Below are 25,067 nucleotides of genomic sequence, written 5' to 3' on the forward strand. Positions count from 1 at the left end.
CCGAAAAATTAGTTCTTTATAATATAAAAAAGTAAAAAATTAAAAAATATATATAGGCCTATATATTGCAGTGTGTACATAACTTTTCACAGTAAACTCTTTAAAAAGCAAAGATATATTATTCGTGACGATAAAATTTATTTATTTAATTACTAATTTAATTAAATTAATTAATAAAAATAAAGTGATGTAAGTCTTACAAAATCTAGTTTCTATCTATTAATCTATAAATTTTGATAAGTTAACTTATTTTTACGCAAGTCTCGTTTTGTTGACACGCGATAGATTGGAAAACTGATAAGAAATTATCTTTAGATAAACTAAACAATTTATAAATGTATGTAAAATTCATTCGAAAGTCCATTTAGGATCGCGAACTTCTTCTTACTCCAAACATGTCGCATCATCGTTATATAGTGGTAAGATTTTATCTTTATTAATTTATGTTTTCACTGAATATTTGTAAGTTAATACAACTTTTTGCAGTTTCCCGACGATTACAAAGGGTACAGCGTAAACTTTTTCTGTATTCCTAAACATTACGAAGATTCTTTAGAATGTATTCTCATACCGTCTGGCATCGTACAAGACAGGTTTCTTATACTTTTTTAATACATTAAATCAAATAAAGTTTATGGATTAATGTTAAATAATAATAAATTTTATGTAATTATTATCCCAAATTACTTTTCGTGTCTGTTTTTCTATACGTAATTTATATTATAATGAATTTACTGAACCGTGTATAGAGTAGAAAGATTAGCGAGAGATATAGTAGAAGACTTCGGACACGGACAAATAGTAGTTCTATGTGTTTTGAAAGGAGGTTATAAATTTTTCACGGATTTATTAGACAAAATGAAAGTTTTCGTTCAAGATAAACTCGTTCAAATAAAACTCGATTTTATTCGATTAAAGAGTTATGAGGTACAGTACATTGTTATTATTATTATTTTGTTTATTGCTGATTTAACATACTTTTAAAACAATTATCTTCAGGACGATCAATCGAAAGGTACTATCGATGTAATTGGCGGTGATAATCTCGATTTAGAGGGAAAGGTACGTCGATTTAAATGTTTTCCATTACGAACCGTTTAGTTCGATAATTAAAGAAAAAATTGTATCATACATTTTTAAAATAATTATTTATAAATTAAAATTTTGGAAGTTTTTAGATATTAACGTCATAATCGAGTTTTGATATTTGTATATTCACTAAAATAATTGTATAATTTAAATTATAAACGGCAGATGGCACCACATGCCCGGTTACCACTGCAAAATGATTTTTCCCCCCTCGACTCGTTACACTAATTTTTAATATTTTCACTGGGCAATAGATTAATTAAATGATTTTTTTAAAAGCTTAATAATAAAAATATAAATTATATTAAAATATTTTAATATTATATTTGTTCCTTATACCAGTATATAAAATACTTAGCTTATAGTTGTCACGAAAAGACAAAAAAAAAAAAAAAAAAAAAAAAAATGGAGACGACGGTAACGGAAATCGATAAATCGTCACGAAATTTTTGAACAAATGGGCCAAGCCCCCCAGTATATTATATATTTAGAATTTTCTTTAGAATTGTTATAATTAATAAATATATCGATATAATACAAACGTATTGAGCTGTATTTAAACAATACCTGTAAAATATTTTAGTGACTTCGCGAACATCCCTGACAAAAAGAATTTTAAAGTTTGGAATCAAACTTTAGACATAAAAAAATTAATAATAATAAATAACAAGAGTATACATCACTAACTTATATATTTGTAGATGTTTTATTCTAGATATTAATTAGCTAGAACAATATTTATGATAGGCAGTAAATATTTTATAATTTATATCCTCGTTTAAGATTCAGAATGATTTACAATTACATAATGTAATCATATATTTCATGTATAAATGGCATGCGTTAAAAATTTTAAAAAATAAAGCATTACAATGGAATATATTTCATGCTGATACTCTGTTGTATATATTTTCCTTTTAAAATATTTGACATTTCGTGCGTGAATAATGAGAAAAATTCATGTTTATGATATCAATGGCTTTTCTTTCGGAGAAAAAGAGTTGCTGTATTATTCTTTTCCTACAATATTGAATGGCGTTAAAATGCTTAATGTGTCCTATCAACTGATATATTTATTATCGTTATTTCAAATAATCCTTTCAAATAATTCATGCTTAATAAATATAAGATAATTTGTTATTCCTATAAATAATTTAATTAAATATACTTAGATTATTATTTATTTTTACAAAAATTCTTGATAAACACTTGCTTATTCACTACAATATTATAAATAAATATTTAAAATAAAATATTATTATTATTATGATTATAAATTTTGTAATCTAATTTTTAAATGTATTTTACTTTAAAATTTAATGTATATAAAACTATATTTAAGTATGTAAAAAACTCGTTCCATAATGTCAATCATCGGATTTTGTTGTGCCAGTATAAATGCTTTAACTGTTGTCGGTGATAATAAATCTTGTTGATGTCGTTAGCATCACACAAAAGCTTTTGTTACTTTGTTATGAACAGTTTGGTATTCGTGATTGGAGATAAATAAGATGTAATATGTTAAAATTAGTTTATCTTTTATTTATATGAAAGAGAGGAAGAATGAGAATGACTAAAAAGATCTATTAACCTTGTTGTTGAAAGGATAAATTGGCTTTTTTACAACATACATGCATTTTCCTCATTTTGTAAATTGCAAATAGCATTTCGATTAGTTTTCTACTTCGATTACTGTCTAAATATATCTCATCAAATGTGTTTAAAATGAATTAATTAATTATAGATATTCATAAATATTTTAAGAAGATTTAAAAATTTATTTCTTGGATAATCTTAAGGAAAGAAATAATAAATTATATAATGTCTGTAAACGTTAATACTTAACTAAGATATTAAGATTATTTACAGAGTTTATAAGTAATTTATGCCTTTCTGTAAATTCATTACAGTTTAATATTATAACAAGTTTTAAAGTATTTAATAAATTATACTTAATATTTATAATAAAATTAAAATAAATTTATTATTATTATGTTGGGTTAAGTTAGATATACTCGGTTAACACCGGTGGCTAAGTACTATGCCGGACCAAAGTCAAGGCATAGTAACCAAAACAGAAATTAAAGAAGTGTATCAGTGTGTGTGTCTGTATTCAGGAATTTTCTCACAATATGACATGTATTCAACATAGTGGCCTTCTATAGTGTGATGTATGTGTTTCTATTCAATTGTAATGTGCCCAGGCTTTTGTGTAGTGTGTGTGGTATGACACGTGTAGAGGAGAGAACAACAGGTACAATTAAGCACCCTATCCATCCTCTACAGATGCCTTATTTCCTGGGCGAGTTCTGTGTACTTGCTAATTTTTTCAGTGCATGCATTTTGTATATTGTAAGTGTTTGGAATGGATATGTCTATAATGTATGTGATTTTATTGTGTTTGTCAATGAGTGTGATGTCTGGTCTGTTGTGGTAAATTGTTTTATCAGTGATTATGGCTCTGTCGTAGTACATTTTGTGCGTGTTGTTTTCCAATACTGTCTGTGGAATGTATTTGTAGTATGGTTCGTGGATGTCTGCTAATTTGTGTTTCTTTGCAAGCTCTTGGTGTATTATATTTGCTACTTGGTTATGTCTGTGTAAATAATCTGTCTGTGCCAAGAGCTTGCAACCAGAAGTGATGTGTTGTATAGTTTATGGCACGATGTGACATTTCTGCATGTGTCATTTGTGAGTGTTGTATCTTTGAGTATGTGTTTTCTGTAATTTTTAGTATTTATGACCTGATCCTGTATAACAATCGTGAACTTTTCCGTCTCTCCAAAAAGGCATCCCGCGCTAACCAGCTGTTTGACGCAGTTTTGTCAACAAAATCCTGGGACGAATGTCTTCCATGTAGTGCCTTTCGAGCCCACAATGGTGTCTATTCATTTTATATGTTGTGTCGTTATTATTATTATGTTGGGTTAAGTAAGATATACTCGGTTAACACCAGTGGCTGTGTACTATGCCGGACCAAAGTCATGGCATAGTAATCAAAACAGAAATTAAAGAAGTGTATCAGTGTGTGTGTGTCCGTATTCAGGAATTTTCTCACAATATGACATGTATTCAATATAGTGGCCTTCTGAAGTGTGATGTATGTGTTTCTATTCAATTGTAATGTGCCCAGGCTTTTGTGTAGTGTGTGTGGTATGACACCTGTAGAGGAGAGAACAACAGGTACAATAAGCACCCTATCCATCCTCCACAGATGCCTTATTTCCTGGGCGAGTTCTGTGTACTTGCTAATTTTTTCAGTGCATGCGTTTTGTATATTGTGAGTGTTTGGAATGGATATGTCTATAATGTATGTGATTTTATTGTGTTTGTCAATGAGTGTGATGTCTGGTCTGTTGTGGTAAATTGTTTTATCTGTGATTATGGCTCTGTCGTAGTACATTTTGTGCGTGTTGTTTTCCAATACTGTCTGTGGAATGTATTTGTAGTATGGCTTGTGGATGTCTACTAATTTGTGTTTGTTTGCAAGCTCTTGGTGTATTATATTTGCTACTTGATTATGTCTGTGTAAATAATCTGTCTGTGCCAAGAGCTTGCAACCAGAAGTGATGTGTTGTATAGTTTCTGGCATGATGTGACATTTTCTGCATGTGTCATTTGTGAGTGTTGTATCTTTGAGTATGTGTTTTCTGTAGTTTTTAGTATTTATGACCTGATCCTGTATGGCAATCATGAATCCTTCCGTCTCCCCAAAGAGGCATCCCCGTGCTAACCAGCTGTTTGACGCAGTTTTGTCAACAAAATCCTGGGCCAGATCATAAGGATGCCTGCCATGGAGTGCCTTTCGAGCCCACGATTGCTTAATGGTGTCTATGCTTTTTTATGTTGTGTTGTGTCCATATGATGTGAGTGTAAGTTTAATGGTGTGTTATTCGAGTCTGCTAGAGTTACTGCTTTATGTAATTGTGATGTTTCTTGTTTTTTTGTAGAAAAACTCTCGCAGTGACTGTATTTGTTTGTAGTGAAGGTTAACTATGTCAATCAGGCCACGTCCGCCATCTTTACGTGGAAGGGTTAATCTTTCTGTGGCGGATTTAGGATGATGTTGTTTATGCTTAGTAAGTGTAGTTCTTGTTTTCCTTTGGAGTTGCTCGAGATCTGTGTGAGTCCAATGTATAACTCCAAAAGAATATGTGAGTACTGGAATGACATATGTGTTTATTGCTTTAACTGTGTGTTTTGCATTTAACTGTGTTCTGAGAATAGCATTTAACCTACTTTGGTATTCTTTAATTAATCTTTGCTTTATTTGTGCATGTTCTGTTAGTTTGGCCTGTTGGAATCCTAAATACTTGTAGAACTCGCCCTCTTCCATGGATTCAATAATGTCTCCATTTCCAAGTGCAAAATCTTCTTTCTTCAGGATTCCTTTTTCTATGTGAAGTGTTTTGCATTTATCTAGGCCAAATTCCATTTGTATGTCCTTGGTGTATGAATGTGTGATTTGTAGGAGTTGATGAAGTTGTTTTTGTGTGGATGCATAAAGTTTTATGTCATCCATGTACATGAGATGTGACAGTGTATACTGTGTTGTTTTTTCATGCCTGATATTGTAGCCATATTGTGTGTTGTTTAACATGTTGGATAATGGATTCAAGGCTAGGCAGAACCAGAGAGGACTCAAGGAATCTCCTTGAAAAATTCCTCGCCTAATAAAGATTTGGTTTGTTTGTATGGAAGTGTTATGAACCCTGAGATGTAGTGTTGTTCTCCAGTGCTGCATAGTGTTTTGGAAGAATGTAATGAGTGATGGATGTATTTTGTACATGTGTAGAATATGTAGCAGCCAACTGTGTGGAACACTGTCGAATGCTTTTCTGTAGTCTATATATGCCATGTGTATGTTTCTGTGTTGTTTGTGTGCTTGCCGTAGAATGACTGAATCTATGAGTAACTGTTCTTTGCATCCCCTGTGATTTCTACGGCAACCTTTTTGTTGTTCCGTTAGAATGTCGTGTTCTTCAACATGTTTGTATATTTTGTTTGCGATACAGGATGTCAATAATTTGTAGAGTGTTGGAAGACAGGTAATTGGTCTGTATTGTGTGGGGTCTGTGGTATTGTTGTTTTTGGGTTTCATGTAGGTGATGCCCTGAGTAAGAAAATTTGGCATGTCTTGTGGATTGATGATGATGTGTGTTAGATGTTTAGCTAGTTCCTGGTGCAGTGATGTAAACTTTTTGTACCAGAAATTGTGAATGTTGTCTACACCAGGTGTCTTCCAGTTGTGTGCTCTGTTAACAGTGTATTGGAAATCATGTATGTTTATTTCAGCACAGGGCATAGTTGGTATGTTGTGCAAGTTTCTGTTCTCCTCCTCGATCCAGCCTGCATCAGCATTGTGCGTGACAGCACTGGACCAAAGAGAAGACCAATATGTTGTGAGTTCTTCTTCTGTTGGTGTGCCACTGTGCTGTGTATCAGTGTTTGCTTTGTTATTAATTTGTCTGTAAAAGAGTTTTTCATTGTTTGTAAATAATTTATTTTGTTGTTTTCGTAGTGTACATGTTTTGTATCGTTTGAGTCTACGTGCTTTGGCACCAAGTTTTTGTTTTAGTGTATCAATGTATTCTGTAATGCGTGTGTTGTGATGTTCATGTTTTGTATGCGTTTTTATTTTCTTAAAAATGTTTTTGAGCTGTTTCCTTAATTTGAGTGTTATGTTGCTTTTAGTGTATTGTGTCAGCCTGCCTAATTGCTGTCTAATGTCATTTATTTGTATTTCTATTCTTCTCTGCCAGGCAGGCTTGTGATAGTATTGTGTTTTCTGTGTATTTGTCTGTGACTGTACTTTCAGTCCATGGTGTGTCACTACTGTGACTGTCCCAGCATAAACTAATGTATGAATGTCTGCGAGTGTAGATATTGTATTAATGTAGTTTGGTAGTAAGTGAGTGTTTACATAATTTAGTGTTTTTCCTACTTCCTTTGACGTGTTGATTTTTGGTATTCGTGGTCGTTGTGTGGGATCTGTGCCTGTATATTTAGTGAGTGTTTCCTGAAATATAAGTGAGAGCGTATTAACTAAATCCATGTCTATGTTATCAGTGATGGATGAGGAAGTGTCTGTAGTATCATTAGTGGTAATTGTTGTATGTCTGTTATTATCAATGCTTGTTGCTAGATTATCCTGACAGGTTACATGATCTTCATTAATATTAGATGTATTTGATCAGCAACCTGTCTGTTGATGTATTTGATCAGCAACCTGTTGTTTGATAAGTTCAAGTGTTGTTTGTGGAATAAGGTTGTTGTGTATAATTGTTCTTTTTTGATCAACAACCGTTTGTTCGGTGACAGTAAGATGAGGATACTGTTGTGTGAATCTACGGTGTAGTTGTTGTCTGTATGCTGTCATGTTTGTTTCGAGTTTCTGATTGTGTAGTAAGTACGGATGATAAACTCGTTCATTTCTACTGTCCATTTCATCCGTTGGCGTGGTTTTCCAGCCTTTGTGGTCTGTGGATGCATTGCCACAGAAACACCAAGGCTGGGTTGGTTCCTCACATCTGTTGAGGGCATTGCAGTAGCCATGCTTGGACCGGTGCTGCTTTCGCCACCGGTTACCAAGGGAGACTGTGGCCTATTTTTCGAACGTGAACCTCTGCCTAACCCATGAACGCGGACCTTGTTAACCCGGGCGACGTCCGAGCCGGTATCACACTTTGATCTAGTTATTACCATAATAAATATCACCACAGAATGTGGGTGTGGTCACTCTTAGCTTCATTTCTCCCCATAGACCTTACTGGCATGGGTGTCCCTACCAGGAGCTTGTGCTCCAGCCTGCATTGCCCTATGGATCAGTAAAATTACTGGGCTCTCCCACCACGACCAGATAGTGACCACGGGAGAGTTATTATTATTATTATTGTTGTTGTTGTTGTTGTTGTTATTATTCCATATTCTACAGTTTATATGAAAATGCTTCTTAAATAGTTGTTATAGCATTTATTATTGTATCGGCTTCTGCTTGATTCATTCATTGGTAAACAACTGATGAATCAATAACGATTGTGCATGTTTCATCAATTAAAGCCATATTTTATATTTTTAAAAATAAATAAATTATTATTCTTTTAATTTTTGTATTTTCAAAATTTATAAAATTAGACCTATATCAGTTTATTTAAAAGAAAAAAATTAGCAGTGGGACTTTAGAATTTGCTATATTTATAATATAAGATGAACAATCATGTAAGAAGAATTGAAATCATTCGAACTATAGATTATTATTTAATTATAATTGTTATATGAGAACCTGAATGAACTTCATGCTCAAAATTTCAAGCATAATTTTCTTATTAAGATGTAATAATGTATTCAAAGTAGTACAATTAAACAATTAAAAGTTTCAGGCAATTTTAATATAAAAATAACTAAATTTCTGTCACTGTGACTGCAGGCTTTAAATTTGGATTTTGAATATTGATATTGATTCAACTGTCTATTGTTAGCTGAAATTTATGCTTACTGCTAAAGCATTTCGGTAGATATTAATATAATTATAATAGTTAATAATGCGATTTTGAATGATAAATATTAATAGTTAATTAATAAATTTTATAAATAAATCATCAACTTTTATTTATACAATGTATAGTTCGTACAGTGCACAATACAGTGCGAATAAAGTAGTTCTGAATAAATTGCTTAATAATTAAAATATCAGATTAAATTCTTTTAACTCGAACAGAATATTGTGTTCTCTATTCGAGTTTTATTCATGGAATGTATTAATGGAATTTTGCTGTGTGGAATGTTCTAGGAATTTTTTGATATGGGGAGAGACAACTATATTAATAACTAGCAATATCACTTCAAAATAAATTGCTTCGTCTACATTTAAAATAATTAATTTTCTTTTTATATTTTTAAATTATTGAATTCTGTCATTGAAAAGTGTATAAAATTTCTAAGTAATTAAATTTCCAATTTCTTATATTTCTTGTCAACTTTTAGTTTTAAACTCGGTCACTTAAATTGATAATCTTTTTAAACAAGAAACTTATAGTCCATTTTTAAATTACGTAAACATTAATATACATATATGTACTTTTAAAGCTCTTAAAAAAACAGAGTTTATGAGACAATAAAAAAGAATAGACAAACTTCTATAGTATATTTGTAAAGTAGACGGATTCGAAAGAAAGTGAATTTTAAGGGATAAATGAGATGACCAGCTTACAGTTTTTATAAGGGATAGGTCTGTTTTTCTCAGAATGTCTTTTCTACTGACGTCAGATTATATACAGAGAAACTAAACGCGCGTGGGTATGTTTTTATCCTCTTAAAACATCGAATTTAAAGAGGCTTAAGAAAACCCATTAAATTTTTACTCTAAGTCGATATACATTACATTTTTCTCTATTTCAAATTAATATTTATAATTGAAAATGGCCATGCAATCGTTTCCTTATGAAAATTCTGAAATGATGTTTTTAAATACGATATTTTATGCAAAATTTTTTGGTATGAATTATATTAGATATTTAATAAATTCAGTCTATTCATATTTATTTAAAGGCCTCTAAACAACTAAATGTAATGATGACAAATAAATAATGTCTATATTGCCTAGTCCTTAAATGCCTTTGATCTCAAGGTTCGAATTCAGCTTTTTATGAAGATGAATTTCGTTAATATTATAATTTGAATATATGGAATAGATATAACATCATTCGTCAAATATCAGCATTTACTTTTCTCAAACACGAATTGGACAAGACTGAAAAATGGGAACTTCCTTGATCTGTAGAAAACAAATATTAAACTCTCTGTCTTCTTTCTGAATATTCTCCATATTCGTTCTCAAAATAACGGTTGAAAGCCTAAAAATATTTACTTCCATCTTTATCTATCACCTGTTTAGCACGCTTCAGGAAACATACTTCTAAAATAGTATGTGAAATGATACGACAAGTAGTTTTACTTTCGTTATTACTTTTCTTATAATATTTCACATGATACATAATATGACCGAAATAAATAAGAGTTAAACACTAATTAAATCAGAAATTAATTGAAATTATAAAAGTGATGTTGTAACGAAAATGATGTTTTTGATCTTCGATCGACACAGATGTAATGTTAGTAATTACTTTTTATTACGTTTAACGTTACTTTTATTACTTGTAACGTTAGCAATTACTTAAAATACAAACAATAAAAATAATTAACTGTGTTTTTATTGTTTAATTGGGAGGCAGAAATCCCTTGGACTTTACTGTATTCGTTCGAATATTTATCTATATTTAATAAACTTTATATTTGACTTCTGTCATTTCATAAATGCTGATGTTATTTCTATGCAGCAAATTTTATAGCTTCCTATTCTTCAAAAATATTTTACCTTTTAGACTTTAATCTTTGCCAGTTCTTCAGAAAACAAAATGTTAAAATTTGATGGATGATTTAGATCTCATTGAAATTATGTTTTACTGCAGTTATTATCAGTTGTGTAGCACTCTTTGGGAAAATTATTTTACAAAGTTAAAATAATATCAAATAAAAATATAAATATAATGTGAAATCAAACATTTATTTTCATTACTATTCATTCTGTTCTTAACATCATCTGACAATATGAATCTGAAATGAAAATCTGAAATGGACTTTGATGTATGAACATTTGTTGTCAATGTTTATGTGAGAAAAACAAAAAAATGGCATCTATCAATTGAGTAACGTTATGTTTTTATCAATAATGAATCTATTATATTACTACAGATGACAGAAAAGATCGTGATACCGAGTGAATTTATGTTGGGAAGACTTGTATAAATACACTCGACATCATATATTATTTCTTTGTAACAATTGTTTACAACTTCTTATTCATATCGAATTTATGAATCTAGATCGCAAGAGAATGTGTAATTATAAAAGAAATATTATCTCGTAGATTATCTGAGAAAATCAAATTCATAGTTGTAGTGTCAACTTAATAAAGATTGATAGGAAGAATTACAAAGCCTATTAATGTTGAATTAAGTTAAATGACATATTGTAGTAGAATAATTGAAAAAGTCGATGCAAATCCTAAAACTTTATAATATTTTTTAATTACTGTGAATTTTCTTGTTTTATAATAAATTAAATATAAAACGTAAACTCAAAATAGCTTTAATTGATTCATAAAAGTAGGCTTATATTTAATAGACGAAACGTGAAATTCAAATAAAATATTCAAAGTTCTTATTATGAAATTCATATAACATTTACAGGATTAAAAATATCGCAAATTTTGAAAACTTATTATTGCTGATAAGCCGATGTATGTACTCTTAAAAGTTTTCTGCTAAAAATATTAAAATTGATCCAAATTATTCCAAAAGTTCTACTTTAAAATCAAACCATTACTCTATCTCTCTTGAGGTATTTTCATTTCGGTGATGTCATTTCAACTCTCACCTTATCGTCTTCTAACAGAATTTTTTTTGACCAATTTACGAATATTATTTCTTCACATTCGATTTTATTTGACGTAAATTTACTTCTGACAAATGCCAATTTATGTTCGTTTTATTAAATTTTTTAAGCTATTAATTTATTTTGAATATTTTAAACAGTTCTGCTATAATAAAAATTAATATAATTATATAAAAATGTATATATTTTGAAAATTTTAGAACGTCTTAATTGTGGAAGATGTCATCGATACGGGAAAAACCATACAGAAGTTACTAAGCATTATGAATGATCATAAACCAAAAAACATTAGAGTTGCAAGGTATATAATTTCATAACTAATAATTTATATTGATCATTAAAAATTATTTTATTAATTAATTTTTTGTATTCAAAATGATTTTGGAACGTTCTAAATTAGGCTTATGATTACTAATGTATAGTACCTGTTTACACATATATTAATCAATTAATTAACTCTAAAATAAAAAAAAATCTATATGCATTAGTTCCTTAATGAATTTCATCCTTTAAAGTTTTGACAGGTGAAATTCATGAAGGAATTAAAGCTTATAAAACAACTAAAATATAAATATATTGGTATATTATATTTATAATGACAATTTTTGGATAAAACAATAAAAATGTCTTGGTATGAAAAAATTTTTCGCTGTGCTACATTAATTTTAATATAGTTAAATGCCGAAAACAGAAGAAGATATAATTTAAAACTATATCGCTCCCAAACGCATTTGAAACTGTACAATAAAAATAAAACAATATATATATATATTTATACTTACTTAAAATTTGTAGCAGTGACAAAACTTTTTTAATGTTAAATAAATGTTTGAAATATTAAATAATTTCTTAAATATTTTTCTTTTAGCCTACTTGTAAAGAGAACAAAGGAAAACACAGATTACAGACCAGAGTGTAAGATATTTTATAAATATTAAAATAGATTTTACATCTCAAAGTGTTTTTTTTTAATTTTAAATAATTTAATAATAATTTTTTTTCAAAAAAAATATATTTTTAATATTATTTAATGTTTTATGTTAACAATATTTAAATACTTGTTTATTTTTTAAAGTTAAATATTTAACCATCTCAAATTGATTTTAGTTTTTATTCAATTATTTAAATTTAAAATTAGAAAAAGATATTTTTACACACAACTTGGCTTTTTATATTATAAAATTTAGATATTGAATTTATTTTAGAAATAATAATAAAGAGTGTTTTATTCATTTTTTAAATTGCCTTTTTTTAATTAATTTCATAAAGAATTTTATTAAATACAAGAGAATTTAATGAATTTATATGAATATTTCTTTATTAAATTTAATTAATCTATAAATATATAATTGCTAATTAAATAAATAATTTATAATATAAAATTTGAGACTTATATAAACTTTTTGCAAAAATTATTGTACAGATTGTGGATTTGAGGTTCCTGGAAGGATGTTTGTTGTTGGTTATGCTATCGATTATAATGAATATTTTAGAGATCTAAATGTAAGAATTTTTTAATTTATGCATTTTCAATTACTAAATTAATGTATATATATTTGTAGTATTGTGAGGTTCTATAATAAAAAAGTCATTAAAACTTGTACACGTATAAAAATTATATAAGTTTAATTAAATATACAAAATAATGCATAAAACGAATTTGTAAAATATATTTGTGTTTTACTAGCTTAAAAACATTCAAAATTTTACACATGTATTATATATTTTATGAATACGAAATAGTTTATTTGCGTACAATTCTTCGAGTCACGAAGAAAATGAAGTAATAGATTGCTTCAAAGAACTAAATCTTCCAAATAGCACAACGGACAATATCATTAATATCTGTTTTTTTTTCTGTAGAATATAGCTATTGCAGATGCTGTTATTGGCAAGCAAAAATTAAAAAAGAAAAGCATTAAGAGGTTAACTTATCAGCTTCCAAAAATAATACTCTATTTAAGTTTACATTCGCAATAATTATGAGACGAATTTAGCATATTCTTAAGATTAAGAAATTGTATTAATTAAATAAATATATATATATATATTTATATTTAATAAATACAATTATGAAAATTTCACCATTTCTTAATGCAATTCTAGATTATTTCAAGTAGTAAATCAAAATATATAATAAAATATCGATAATGAAATTAAGTTAATATCATATTTAATACAATCACAAACATTAGTTTGTATCTAAATATATTTTTAGTTGATTTATAGTTTTTCTCTATAGAGATCAAAATATTTTTCTCCTCAAAATCTAGTTGATATTTTTTTTATTAAAGCGAATAAGCCAATACTCTGTAGAATCACAATTTCTGATTTTTCATTCTTACCTCTCAACATTATTCCTGTCACTGGCCGATGGAGTAATCATGTAAGCATTCCACCGGTCGGTTGAACGTTGCATTGTTTGAATTTAAAAACCAGTAAAGGGTAATAACTACCCAAAATTTTTCACTTATTTTTTTCTGGTACTGCTTTCTTCCAAGGCATTAACTATAACGTGGATCGGAACACTTAAATAAGAAATAAACTAGTTTTGCATATTTCTATTCTTACTTTATAAAAATCGAATGCATTTTAAGTCTTTTTACTTTTAATGTAAGACGTTGAACATTTATCACAACTTGTTATATCATTTGAATATTCAGTTCAATATGATTAAACATAGTAAACATCGCATTCAACACGCTTTAGAAAGTGCAGGTACTGAAACCTTTCTATCCAAAGCATTAAATACAAATTAATTTAAGTTAAAACATTCATTTTAAAATAATTTCGCAATAAAATCGCAAAGAATCTGATATCTGATGTTATTTTTCAATAACCAATGAAAAAATATATATAGAACTGTGTTAAATTAATTCACAAAGTAAAAATATATATATATATTTTATATAAATGCAGATAGGTAAATTCAATGCAGAAGCAAAATAACTTATTATAATTTTATTAAAATCTAAATGATTATTTTAGAGTTTAGCAATAATTGCTAATCGATAAACCAATTCTAATTTTATTTCTGAAAATAATTACTTTAAAAAACTAAAAGAATTTTTAAAATCAAAATCTTTAAATTAGCGGCAAGGAAAAAATATTTTTCGACCAACATTTTCTATTTTTGCAAAAATGCAAATTTTTAAAAACTAAATTGTAAAGTTTTCGGATGTTTTAAATTCGTACTTTAACATAAGAAAAGGTTGATATTACCTGAGATCATTTTACAGGTTCTAAGAGCACTGCACTATGCTGTTCATTTATGATATTCAGATTAACAGCGATTATTATTTTAAAATTTTATAGCTATATTGTTCTTATAAATTATTTACGACAATAATTAAAAACATAATGACATAAATTTATAAGTGTTGTGTTTAATTGTTAAATTTTATGTATTAAATAAATATCCGAGTTAAAGAAGAAGCATTTCATTTCTCATTTTGGTGAAAAACTATATTTTTCTTTAGCTATTGAAACCTATGATTAGATGTGGTATTTGAAGGATTTCGCTTCTCAATATCTATAAGAACAATTCCCTGATAATGTGCTCTGATAGAAATATCAAAACAACTTCGTCTTTTCTTTTTCTTTGAGATATCAAATGATGAAATCAGTGCGCAACGAAGTGAATTAAGTTACCCATCGAAATCAAATTGAGAAACCGAGAAATCTTATGATCTGTCGTGAAATGAAGTTAGGTTTCTCTAGATTTTTTTACAACGGAATATTTACCTTTATCTGTTTGATCTGAAGCAGTAACGGCTATATAATAGTGCCTTTTCTAATAAAAAAAAATATCTTTTTTGTCAATTCAAAAATGTTTCTTATTGCATTGCGTAAATATATGATCCCAAATGTAATTTTTGTAATGTATCTATATTAAAATCATGCTAGCTCTATTATTTATGAGAATAAAATTTAAAATGTTTTTCATACTGACTTAAAACACAATGTAGTTTTATGGATGAAAGATATCGGTTAATGTTACCTATGGTTCCAAAATGGCTGCTCGTCTCTGATTCCAGCAAACAGAAGAAAGGAAACATAATAAATATGGTAATGAATTACCATAATTATTACCAACCAAATTATTAGAATAGGTTAGGTTAGGTTAGAACGTGCGTCTCCACTGTTTCCTTTCTTCTGTTTGCTGGAATCAGAGACGAGCAGCCACTTTGGAACCATAGGTAACATTAACCAAAATATCTTAACATTATATGAAAATTTAAAAATTACACATTATACTGATAATATTTAATTTCTTATTAATGATTAAAAGTTGAAATTGTTTATTATATATATATATATATATTGCTTTAATGAGGTTTAGACTACCTTTTAACTGTTAAATATATTTCAGTTATAAAGATCGTACTACAAATTAAATTTTATCATTAAACAACATTCTCCATAGATAAAATTATCTTGAGAACATATCCTTTTTTAAAGAAATTGTTCAGGAAAAGAAATAAAAGATAAAATGAATTTTTGATATTAACAGAATCCAAAAATGTTAGCTAATAAATTTTAAAATAACAACGCTCAGAGATTTATAACTTTCCATATTATTTCTTTTTAAATCGATAAGATTCGTGATTGTAGATTCGTTTAATAATCCATACTATTGATCAGTACTCGGAGTTATTTTTATCTATAGGAATAAATATAATAGTATAAAACTCTTTAAAAAATTTTTTAAAGTAAGAAGAATTATATCGTTACGAATGAGAATAATTTTTCTCTCTTTTTTTAACTTTAAATAAGAAATAATAAATTGCCAAATATTATATTTGTATGCTGATAAATGAAAATAGGCGCCGGTAAAAATCAATTAATATATTCATACTAATAATATAAATTAAGTTAGAATATCATCAGTACGATGTAATAATACTTTCTGAGTCAATTAAAAAATAAAAATAATTCAAATATTATTAATTATTTCAAGAATTTTATATTTTTTAAAATAAATGTTGCAGTTTGTAAACTTTATTATTTAATTTTAAAATTCTTGCAAACTATTGATAAACTATGCTGAAAAATATTTTATTAGTCATTAATGTAAAAGTAGAGATTTAATTCAACTAACTTGATAGAACTTTGTGCAAAATATATGAATTTATTACAATATTTTTTAATAATTTAGTTTCTAAAATATAATTGAATGTATAATATGAAATTTATAGTATAATTACTGTAATTTTCAGCAATAAAATTGCTAAAATGTATGTATTTAAGATTAAATTAACAGCTTTACATTTGTGAGTTTGGGATATTGTAAATAACTTATATTTAATAATGATAAGTTATATATTTTTATTGATCATCAGTGGCTTATCTATAATTTGGACTTCTCTGCAAAACATATAGAAATCGTAATTTTTTTCCAATATTCTTTTTTAATATTGCATGGAAAAGCTTTATTTAGCCATCTTTATTTCATTATAATATATGTAATATTAAGAATAGTTATATATATCTTTAAACACATCACAGTAACGCGTGGTCTCCGTATTGCGGATCCTAGTTATGCTGAAGATTCGACCGTATGTCATAATATACGGCCGAATCTTCTTTAGAGAATTATTATTATAGTTAAGCTCTCATTAGAAACGCCGAATGGACCACGGAATTACTTTCGGTAGTCCATTCGGTAGTCCATTGAATCAACAGGCTACTAAGGTGTTTTTTCTACTGCACAAATATCAGTTTTATTTTGGCCAAGCCCATAAATCCTAGCATTAATAAGCTGTTGTAAAAGACATAAATGGAAAATAAGGATAATAACACAAAACTTATATCTGTAAATTATTTATTAATTTCAATCACCGTTCAATGTTAATCGTTAGACTTGCGTAGTGTGCACTGTGTGCCTGCATGTGATATAATTTACTATAAGTACACTATGAATGTGGATTATAGTTTTAAAGATAATATTGATGTTGCGGCTGCATAAAAATATATCTGTTATATGTATTCGATATATACAATAGATAGTAAAACCTATCAACATACCTTCCGTAGCTCTTTTTCCGTGGGCTGCATAAAATATACATTAAAACCTGTGTAAACCGGAATCGCACGATACAAAATATTATTTTCCAGTTTGGCAGATTTCCGTTTTGAACAGGTTCTTTATTCACATAGAAAATCGTTTCGTTACAAAGAATTTTTCCGTTTAGGCGGATTTCCCCTTTATTCTGGTTCTGTTTTGGACGGGTCTTACCTTACACTGTGTAATTTAGATAAATATTTTAACATTAACACAACGAGAAGGAAAAAATACTTATAATACCCAGAATCGGACAATTAATTACTGCACAAATATGGGATTCTCATATATCTTGTGTCCCGTTGCACGTTAGAATAAGCCCTGGAATCAGTTTTCTTCGCTATTCTTTGTTGTTGAAATTTGACCAACGATGTCTTAAAGAATCGAGTCATTTAAACGTATATTACAAAAACATTCAAGACAAAAAAATAAAAAATAGGTTAGTACATACGTTTGAATCATAACAGAAAAATCTGAATGATGAAATGTATTCATGTGAATCATAAATATTGAAGAATGGTATGTTATGTTACATCTAACGTAACAGTGAAACAACAAAAAAATGTCTATTATATGTATTTTGAAACACAGTCTTTCTATAAAAGAAAAAATATCGAAATAGTGTAGTAAATCCGGAATATTTTTGCAAGTAGCTAAATAATACGCAAAATATTAATTGTTGGTAAGATTATAATAATAACTTTTATAAAGTTTAACTGTACAAGTAAAATACGCAATGATTGTTTTATCAAAAACTGTTGATTATATAATGCAACGATATACTTTTGAAAAAGTATAACATTTTATCAATACTAAGTTATGAAATTATGAAATATAATAAATATTTAATACTTCTTAGTCAGAAGAAATATTACAAAGTTTAGTAATTACTAAAATTTGTAATATTTCGACAGTATCGGATATTTATTATATTTGTAAGTTTATGTACCATCTAAATTACTTATTATTAATAAAAAATATAGGTTTGTATGTTTAATAATCTATATTTATTACTCAACTTGTGTTGATAGCAATATTATTTTTGAATATGAAACCATGTAGCAGTTAAAGAAACGATGAATTCTATTATAAGGAGATTTTTATATTATATTAACAATGTTCGAATAACAATATTAGATTCGATAGATCTAAATGGTAATAAAAATTCTCAAATATTGGAAAAAATTTCGCATTATATTCATGAATTTAATAAATATATAATTTTTAATGTTTTATTTCTTATCCATATCACATTAAACTGTCTGCACAATTCTTTATAGCTTAAGAATTATGATGATAATAAATTAATATTTAATATTAACTGATATATTTATTATTTCAGCATATATGTGTCGTCAACGATTATGGAAAGAAGAAATTTGGTTCCAAAAAAGAAATCACAACAAACAAACAATAATTTTTTTTATGAGTCTACTCGAAAAAGATTTCAGTTCATTTCTATCATTAAATTATTATTATTATTATTATTTATATATGGTAATAATAATAACACTTTTGTCTGTTTCCTTGATCTTATATTTTATACAACTCTGCTCAAAATAATCAAGGAATGTTTCAATGTCTGCTTACGAAATTGCAACGAAATTGATGTTTTATATAAAATTTCATAATCAGACATATAAAAACAATTTTATTAAATCTACTGTAAACAAATTACTACATTGTAGGATACAATCTGACTAATATCTTTAGTAGAACATATGACACCCGGAGCTGCTGAAACAGAATATATCTACATGAAAAAATAATATAATTCAAATCAAATGAAAAATGTAAAAATTCATAACAGTACTAAAGTTTTATTTTACTTAAAATTGCTTTTATTGCTGCAATTTTATTTTACTACTAAATCTGATATCGAAATAATAGTTTTGAACTTTGTAAATGCATACATTCAGTTGTATCATGTTGAACTTACCTATCGCCCCGAATGATCCAGATTTTCGTGATTTTCCACGACAATTGTATGTTGGTCACTTCTACTCGTATCGGGAATACTGAATTTGACGATTAATAGTTAATAATATTAATTGTTAATTAATAGTTCAAGAAGTTATAAAAGTGTTGTGATGCAGCCTACACTTTAGTGTCTCCATAAGAAATATTCGTATTCCAGTTTTGTTTGAAGTGTAATTATCCTTTCTCTTCTGAAGTGTCTTCTTGGTATTCTCTAAACAGAAAAATCATTATAGATAACGAGGTAAGAAAACGTCACCCCAATTTGTATGCAAATAAAGTATGTTTATTACATTGTAAATCCTCGGTCAGTATTTCTTTTCATTACATTCCTTTTTCTCTTTATTTATAAATAAATTAAATAATATAAACGTATATCACTTATTAAATTTAATTTAATTCTTTTATAGTTATTTTTTTTCCTTAACTATAACTTTACAAAAATAAGAACTGTATAATTCGAAAATATTTAAATGAACATTCATAAATTTGATTTTGACTGTAATTTTCACTGATGTATTGTTAAGCATTAAAAATATTTTCAATAAATTTAAATTATTCTACATGTTTTCTCTTCAGTGACATTTGTGAAAAAGAAACATTTATTGTATATAAAATTATACCTAATTTTTATTTTAACTTTTAATAACCTATACTTTAAACATTTCTCCATTAACTTATTAATGAATGCGTATTATCAGATCTATTTAAGTAAATATTTCAAAATTATTTTACTTACACTTCAAAGAAGCTAATGAAATTTAATATAACCAAAATTAAATTATTCCGTTTTAATTAGCTCCTATTATTTTAATTCTTCTAATAACAGTTTATGTAAATTTTAATAGAACCGCGAATGCTATGAAAAGAAAAACATTTATGTATTTTGTTAAAATATTTATATAATTCATAGATCTTTTTACATTAAGCTTTCACTAATTTAATATAAAGACGACAAAGAATTTCAACTCATTAAAAAAAGTAATTATTTTAAATATTAGATTCTAAATTTTGAATTTTGAATGAAATTTCGGTTATAATAAACACTTAGTTCTTTTTTATTAATCATTAGTAAAAAGAAAATTAAAGTTAATTAAGATGTTTTTGTGCTCACTTTAAAAGCTTTAATGTTTTTCTTATAAATTTCTATTTTTTTAGACTATAGATAAACGTTAATGTTTACCTATTGTCTGTCTATCACACTCGTACATCGAGGAATAATTCATTGTAGAGAAAAATCAGTTATTTTGTCTCCTAATACAATAATATCCAAGAAAACTATTTTCGTGATCCGACAACATTTTAAAGCTAAATGACCCATTTAAAACACTACACAAACGTTACGACGCACAGTGTTCCGGATTCCAAATATCGTTTCCAAAAATAAGATCCTACTACGACAACAATACAAGCAAGTACCATTGTTTTTTCAAGAACGTTGATTTCAATTTCATGATTACGTTCAGTTTAAATCGAAGTATTCGGAGATCTGCAAAGAGAAATTCGTAAATTCCAATATCATTCAAAATAGAATTGCTCTCACCTATATTCTTAGGATTGTTAACGTACAGATTTGCAATTTATATAATTCTGTATCAAAGAAATTGAAAATAGAAGCAAAACAAAAAATATATAAATTCGTGAAATGTTAATTTTCTCTATCTTCTCGACTAATTCTCTATTTTAAAAATCTGAAAATAATTGAAATATTAACGAAGTGATTGTTCCATATAAAAAAATATAAACAAAATGATTGATGCATATAACAAGTATGAGAATAGAATTTTATGTGTTTTTTTACAGTTTTTCTATTCAAATGATTCTTACTGGCAGTCCACAAAGAAAACTGTAGTCGGATACGATTGATCTGTTTTATTTTTGAGAAATTATAGGACTATTCGCTTTAGTATAATATCAAGTAATAATTTTTTTGACAATAATTAGTGTATATTTCTTCTAATTGAAATTCCTGGAAACTGAAGTTAATTATGTTTTAAAAAAGCGTGTGGATTACAATCAGAAACCACAATACAAATTTATCTTTATTTTCCATTTAATTGGCTGTAAAGACACATTTCATACCATCTCATATTGTTTCTCATATAGGATTATTTTATATTATTTGAAGTTCATTATTTTTTATAAAAGTTTATCAAAAATATTTTATCTTATTTGCTTATTATAAGACAATTATATCAATATATAAGAGAACAATACATTTTTTATAAAAGCAGTGAGTTTATTCTTAATATCCAAATCATATTGTATTTTATTTTATATTTTGTTATTGCTTCCACAAATATGAAGGAAATGGGCTTTAATTTTCTTTGTAAAATTCTGGATGTTATGATCCCTTGAATATGTTTTTATTTTGCTACGGAAAGCCAGTGGCTTTATTGTTTTCTATCTTCCATACTACTAAAGAAATATATAATCCTTCATGTTTCTTTTTGTATTTTCAACTGTTATGTATTTATTTTTACGAGTTTCTAAGTTAATTTTTATTCAATTATTGTATTTGAATTTAAATTTAAATTTTAAGTTTTATATTTCTTTATTACTGTTTCCACAAATATAAATGAAATAAGCTTGTTTCATTGTAAACAATAGATATTATTATCTCTTGTAAACAAGGTTTTTTTGTGTGATTCACTATTTGCCCAATACCCAACTGGGATCACTTCTTCTCTTTCTCATCTTCTTTCTCATTCTCTTCTCCAGTTATACTATGGTTAAAACGGGCAATTTCCTGGGATCTCCACCAACAGGCGGCCCAAACCAATATTTTTCCCTAAAAATTCCCTCGAAGAAAAATGTCTGAAGTCAATTCCATACATGGGGCACCCTAATTGAAATTTGCCTGGGCGCCCATGAAGCAATAACTCGTTACTGCTTTTCTCTCTTCCTTCCTTCTTTTTAGAACTTTGAATAGGCTCTACAACCTAACACTAATATAAAAATAAAATTTGGAAAACATCATTATAAAAATGTAATAAAATGTGATTTCGAAAAAAGAGAACATTTTTGTCAATTGTTTTCAACATGCAACATTTTATCACGTTTTTGAACCGCTATTATAAATCACACTTGATATAACGTAGCTAAAACGTAAATAAACTTGAAAAATAAAACGTGTTTTTAATAAAATTTAATTTTTTTTCTGCTACGTATTTTTAATTAATGATCCACCAGTGCATATGTTGATGTAAACGTGACAATATTTCAAAAATTCTTCCTCGTCCAAAAACTTGATTGATGATATTTTTCTTGTAAACGCTAGATCACCTCAGGTAAACCTTTTATAATAATACCTTTATATAAAGCTATTACTTTAAATGTCGCCCTAACTCCTGAAGACATTTTTTATAAAAATTGTCTATTTATGAAAGTGTTTTATAAATAAATTTACTCAAATTACAAAAATTAGTATAATAGTAAAATGTTAAAAAGTACAAGAAAATAAATCAATTAATGGATCAATTAATTATATCCATGTATATTTTACGGTTGCGGGGATGTCTTGCAATTAATGGATTAGTATCTATTAATTTCTTGACATATTTCTCTCCTTTTATTCAGTTTTTATATATGTAAATGCGTAAAAATTTAATTAATATGATAAATTCGACTATTCATTACACATTAATCAACATTAAATATCGTTATATTCATCATTTAATATATGTAATTATATATAAATTACTTCATTTATCAATACGTACTGTAAGTCGATTGAATACATTAAATTTATTATGTGCATCTTTTACACTTAACAGTTATAAATTTACATTATTCTTGTAGTTATGATTGTACGTAATGTTAAGTTTAGTTGTAAAATCGAACTATTTTTCGTACTTATTTATAAATTTAAACTGTTTATAAAAGGCAAAATACAGTAATAGACATGGAAGAATTTAAATTTAAAAACTTATGAAAATTAATCAGATATAAGATAAAATCGAGTCAGTAATCTTTAATGACACGGTATATTGGATTTCCTTTTTTTTTTCTTTTGCTTGTATTGATAGCTTGCTGTATATTAAGCACAGTTATTATCTCAGATCCAGAGGGAATTGAGAAAGAAAGATAATAATAAAGACAATAGTATAAGTAATTAAATTACTATTTCTATTTGTATAAAAGAATCAAACTATACAAACGACATTTATTCAAAATTTAATAATAATTACTAATTTAAAATAATGTTTTTGAGTTTTTCTACTTAGCAAATTAAACGATTCGAAAATAGGCCTACAGTTAAAAATTGCAAACTACTGATTAAAAAACATCACGTCACACTAAAAGTAAATATAACGAATTATATAAGTGTTGCCTAAATAAAAATGGACACAGGTCAGAACTGGCAAACATTTAGTGCGAATCTAAAAGAAATCTCCATGTGTATTTAGGGAAAGGTCCCAGTGTCTCACAAGCGGCTCGATGTCGCTCGCGTTGAATTCTGGTGGCTGCTGGTAAAAACTTCTACCCTACCCTTACCTCATCGTCCGAATCTTTGCCTTCGCAAAGCTGTCTTGAGAGATCCGAAAATGTGAAAGTCACACAGCAGTCGAAAAAAGTCAACAGCACTGGGCATCATTACGGACTTACCAGATGTCAGGAAGGACGAGTGTTTCCGTTGATTGCTCGTGTTCTTCGTTTCGGGAGTGTAATGGTGCCACCATGTCTCGTCTCCTGCGACAATACGAAGGAGGAACTCAGGATCTTCGTTATAGTGTCGTTATCGTCTATAGTTGTCGGCACTCTACTTCCTTCAACTAATAAAAACCAAACTACCGCCCGTTGTTCGATTCTGGGCGCTTCCATCCTAACTAACTTGACATTAATCTGCCAATTACTGGAGATAAAAGCTATTCCCGCCGATACTTAATGCGGACCGCGCTTCGCCTGTGTTGAGCTTACCCACCCGTCGCTACTTTGCACGATAAAATATGATACGTGTCCACTTTTCAATTGGGCAATTCTAATATTATTTAAATTTGTAAAAGTCTATAAATTCGAAAAATTTTCAAGTGTTGTTAAAATTTTTAAATTAATAACAATTAAAACTTCTCGATATTTTAAGAAAGAAATTTTCTATTTATTTATCGTGTATTTAAACTTATGTATTATAAAAATAAATTTTAATTTAGATTATATCTTGACATTAATGGTTACTTATTATACATGTTTGTAATTGTTATGGATGTTAGTACTTTCTTCAGTTTAATTTTCTTCAATCAGTAAAAAAATTATCTCATTGAAATTAATATTTATCAATATTTTAAATCCAAAGGTTTCTATTTTTCAGACGTTAATGTACAGTATTTTACTGTACATAGTCATGTACAGTACATAATCATGGCGCCATCTCTTGAAAATATTTGATATATTTACACGAATACACAATTAGTATATGTTTGAAATCCTGATAATATTACATATTTGCATCAATATTTTAAATATTTTAAAAATATTAAATTAAGAA

The 25,067-nt window shown here is 27.5% G+C and overlaps 1 protein-coding gene and 2 long non-coding RNA genes across 3 annotated transcripts; 1 reads left to right on the plus strand and 2 right to left on the minus strand.

The window, feature by feature from the left end:
* Positions 1 to 335: 335 nt before the first annotated feature.
* LOC136971738 (hypoxanthine-guanine phosphoribosyltransferase-like) lies at positions 336 to 19,022 on the plus strand. The gene is made up of 8 exons (XM_067266231.1): positions 336 to 419; positions 487 to 593; positions 750 to 927; positions 1,000 to 1,062; positions 11,742 to 11,842; positions 12,410 to 12,456; positions 12,965 to 13,044; positions 18,948 to 19,022. The coding sequence occupies exons 1-8, from the start codon at positions 396 to 398 to the stop codon at positions 19,020 to 19,022; spliced, it is 675 nt and encodes a 224-aa protein (XP_067122332.1). The 5' UTR covers positions 336 to 395.
* Positions 16,123 to 18,123, minus strand: LOC136971752 (uncharacterized). The gene is made up of 2 exons (XR_010880210.1): positions 18,057 to 18,123; positions 16,123 to 16,204 (listed from the first exon to the last, which is right to left on the minus strand). It is a non-coding gene; the product is annotated as an uncharacterized lncRNA (long non-coding RNA).
* Positions 19,023 to 19,239: 217 nt separating the features above from the next.
* Positions 19,240 to 19,588, minus strand: LOC136971753 (uncharacterized). The gene is made up of 2 exons (XR_010880211.1): positions 19,545 to 19,588; positions 19,240 to 19,358 (listed from the first exon to the last, which is right to left on the minus strand). It is a non-coding gene; the product is annotated as an uncharacterized lncRNA (long non-coding RNA).
* Between the last annotated feature and the right edge of the window lie 5,479 nt (positions 19,589 to 25,067).

The sequence above is a fragment of the Centruroides vittatus genome, unplaced genomic scaffold (assembly GCF_030686945.1).
Source record: "Centruroides vittatus isolate TY-2023 unplaced genomic scaffold, ASM3068694v2 contig_2696, whole genome shotgun sequence".
Lineage (NCBI taxonomy): Eukaryota > Metazoa > Arthropoda > Arachnida > Scorpiones > Buthidae > Centruroides > Centruroides vittatus.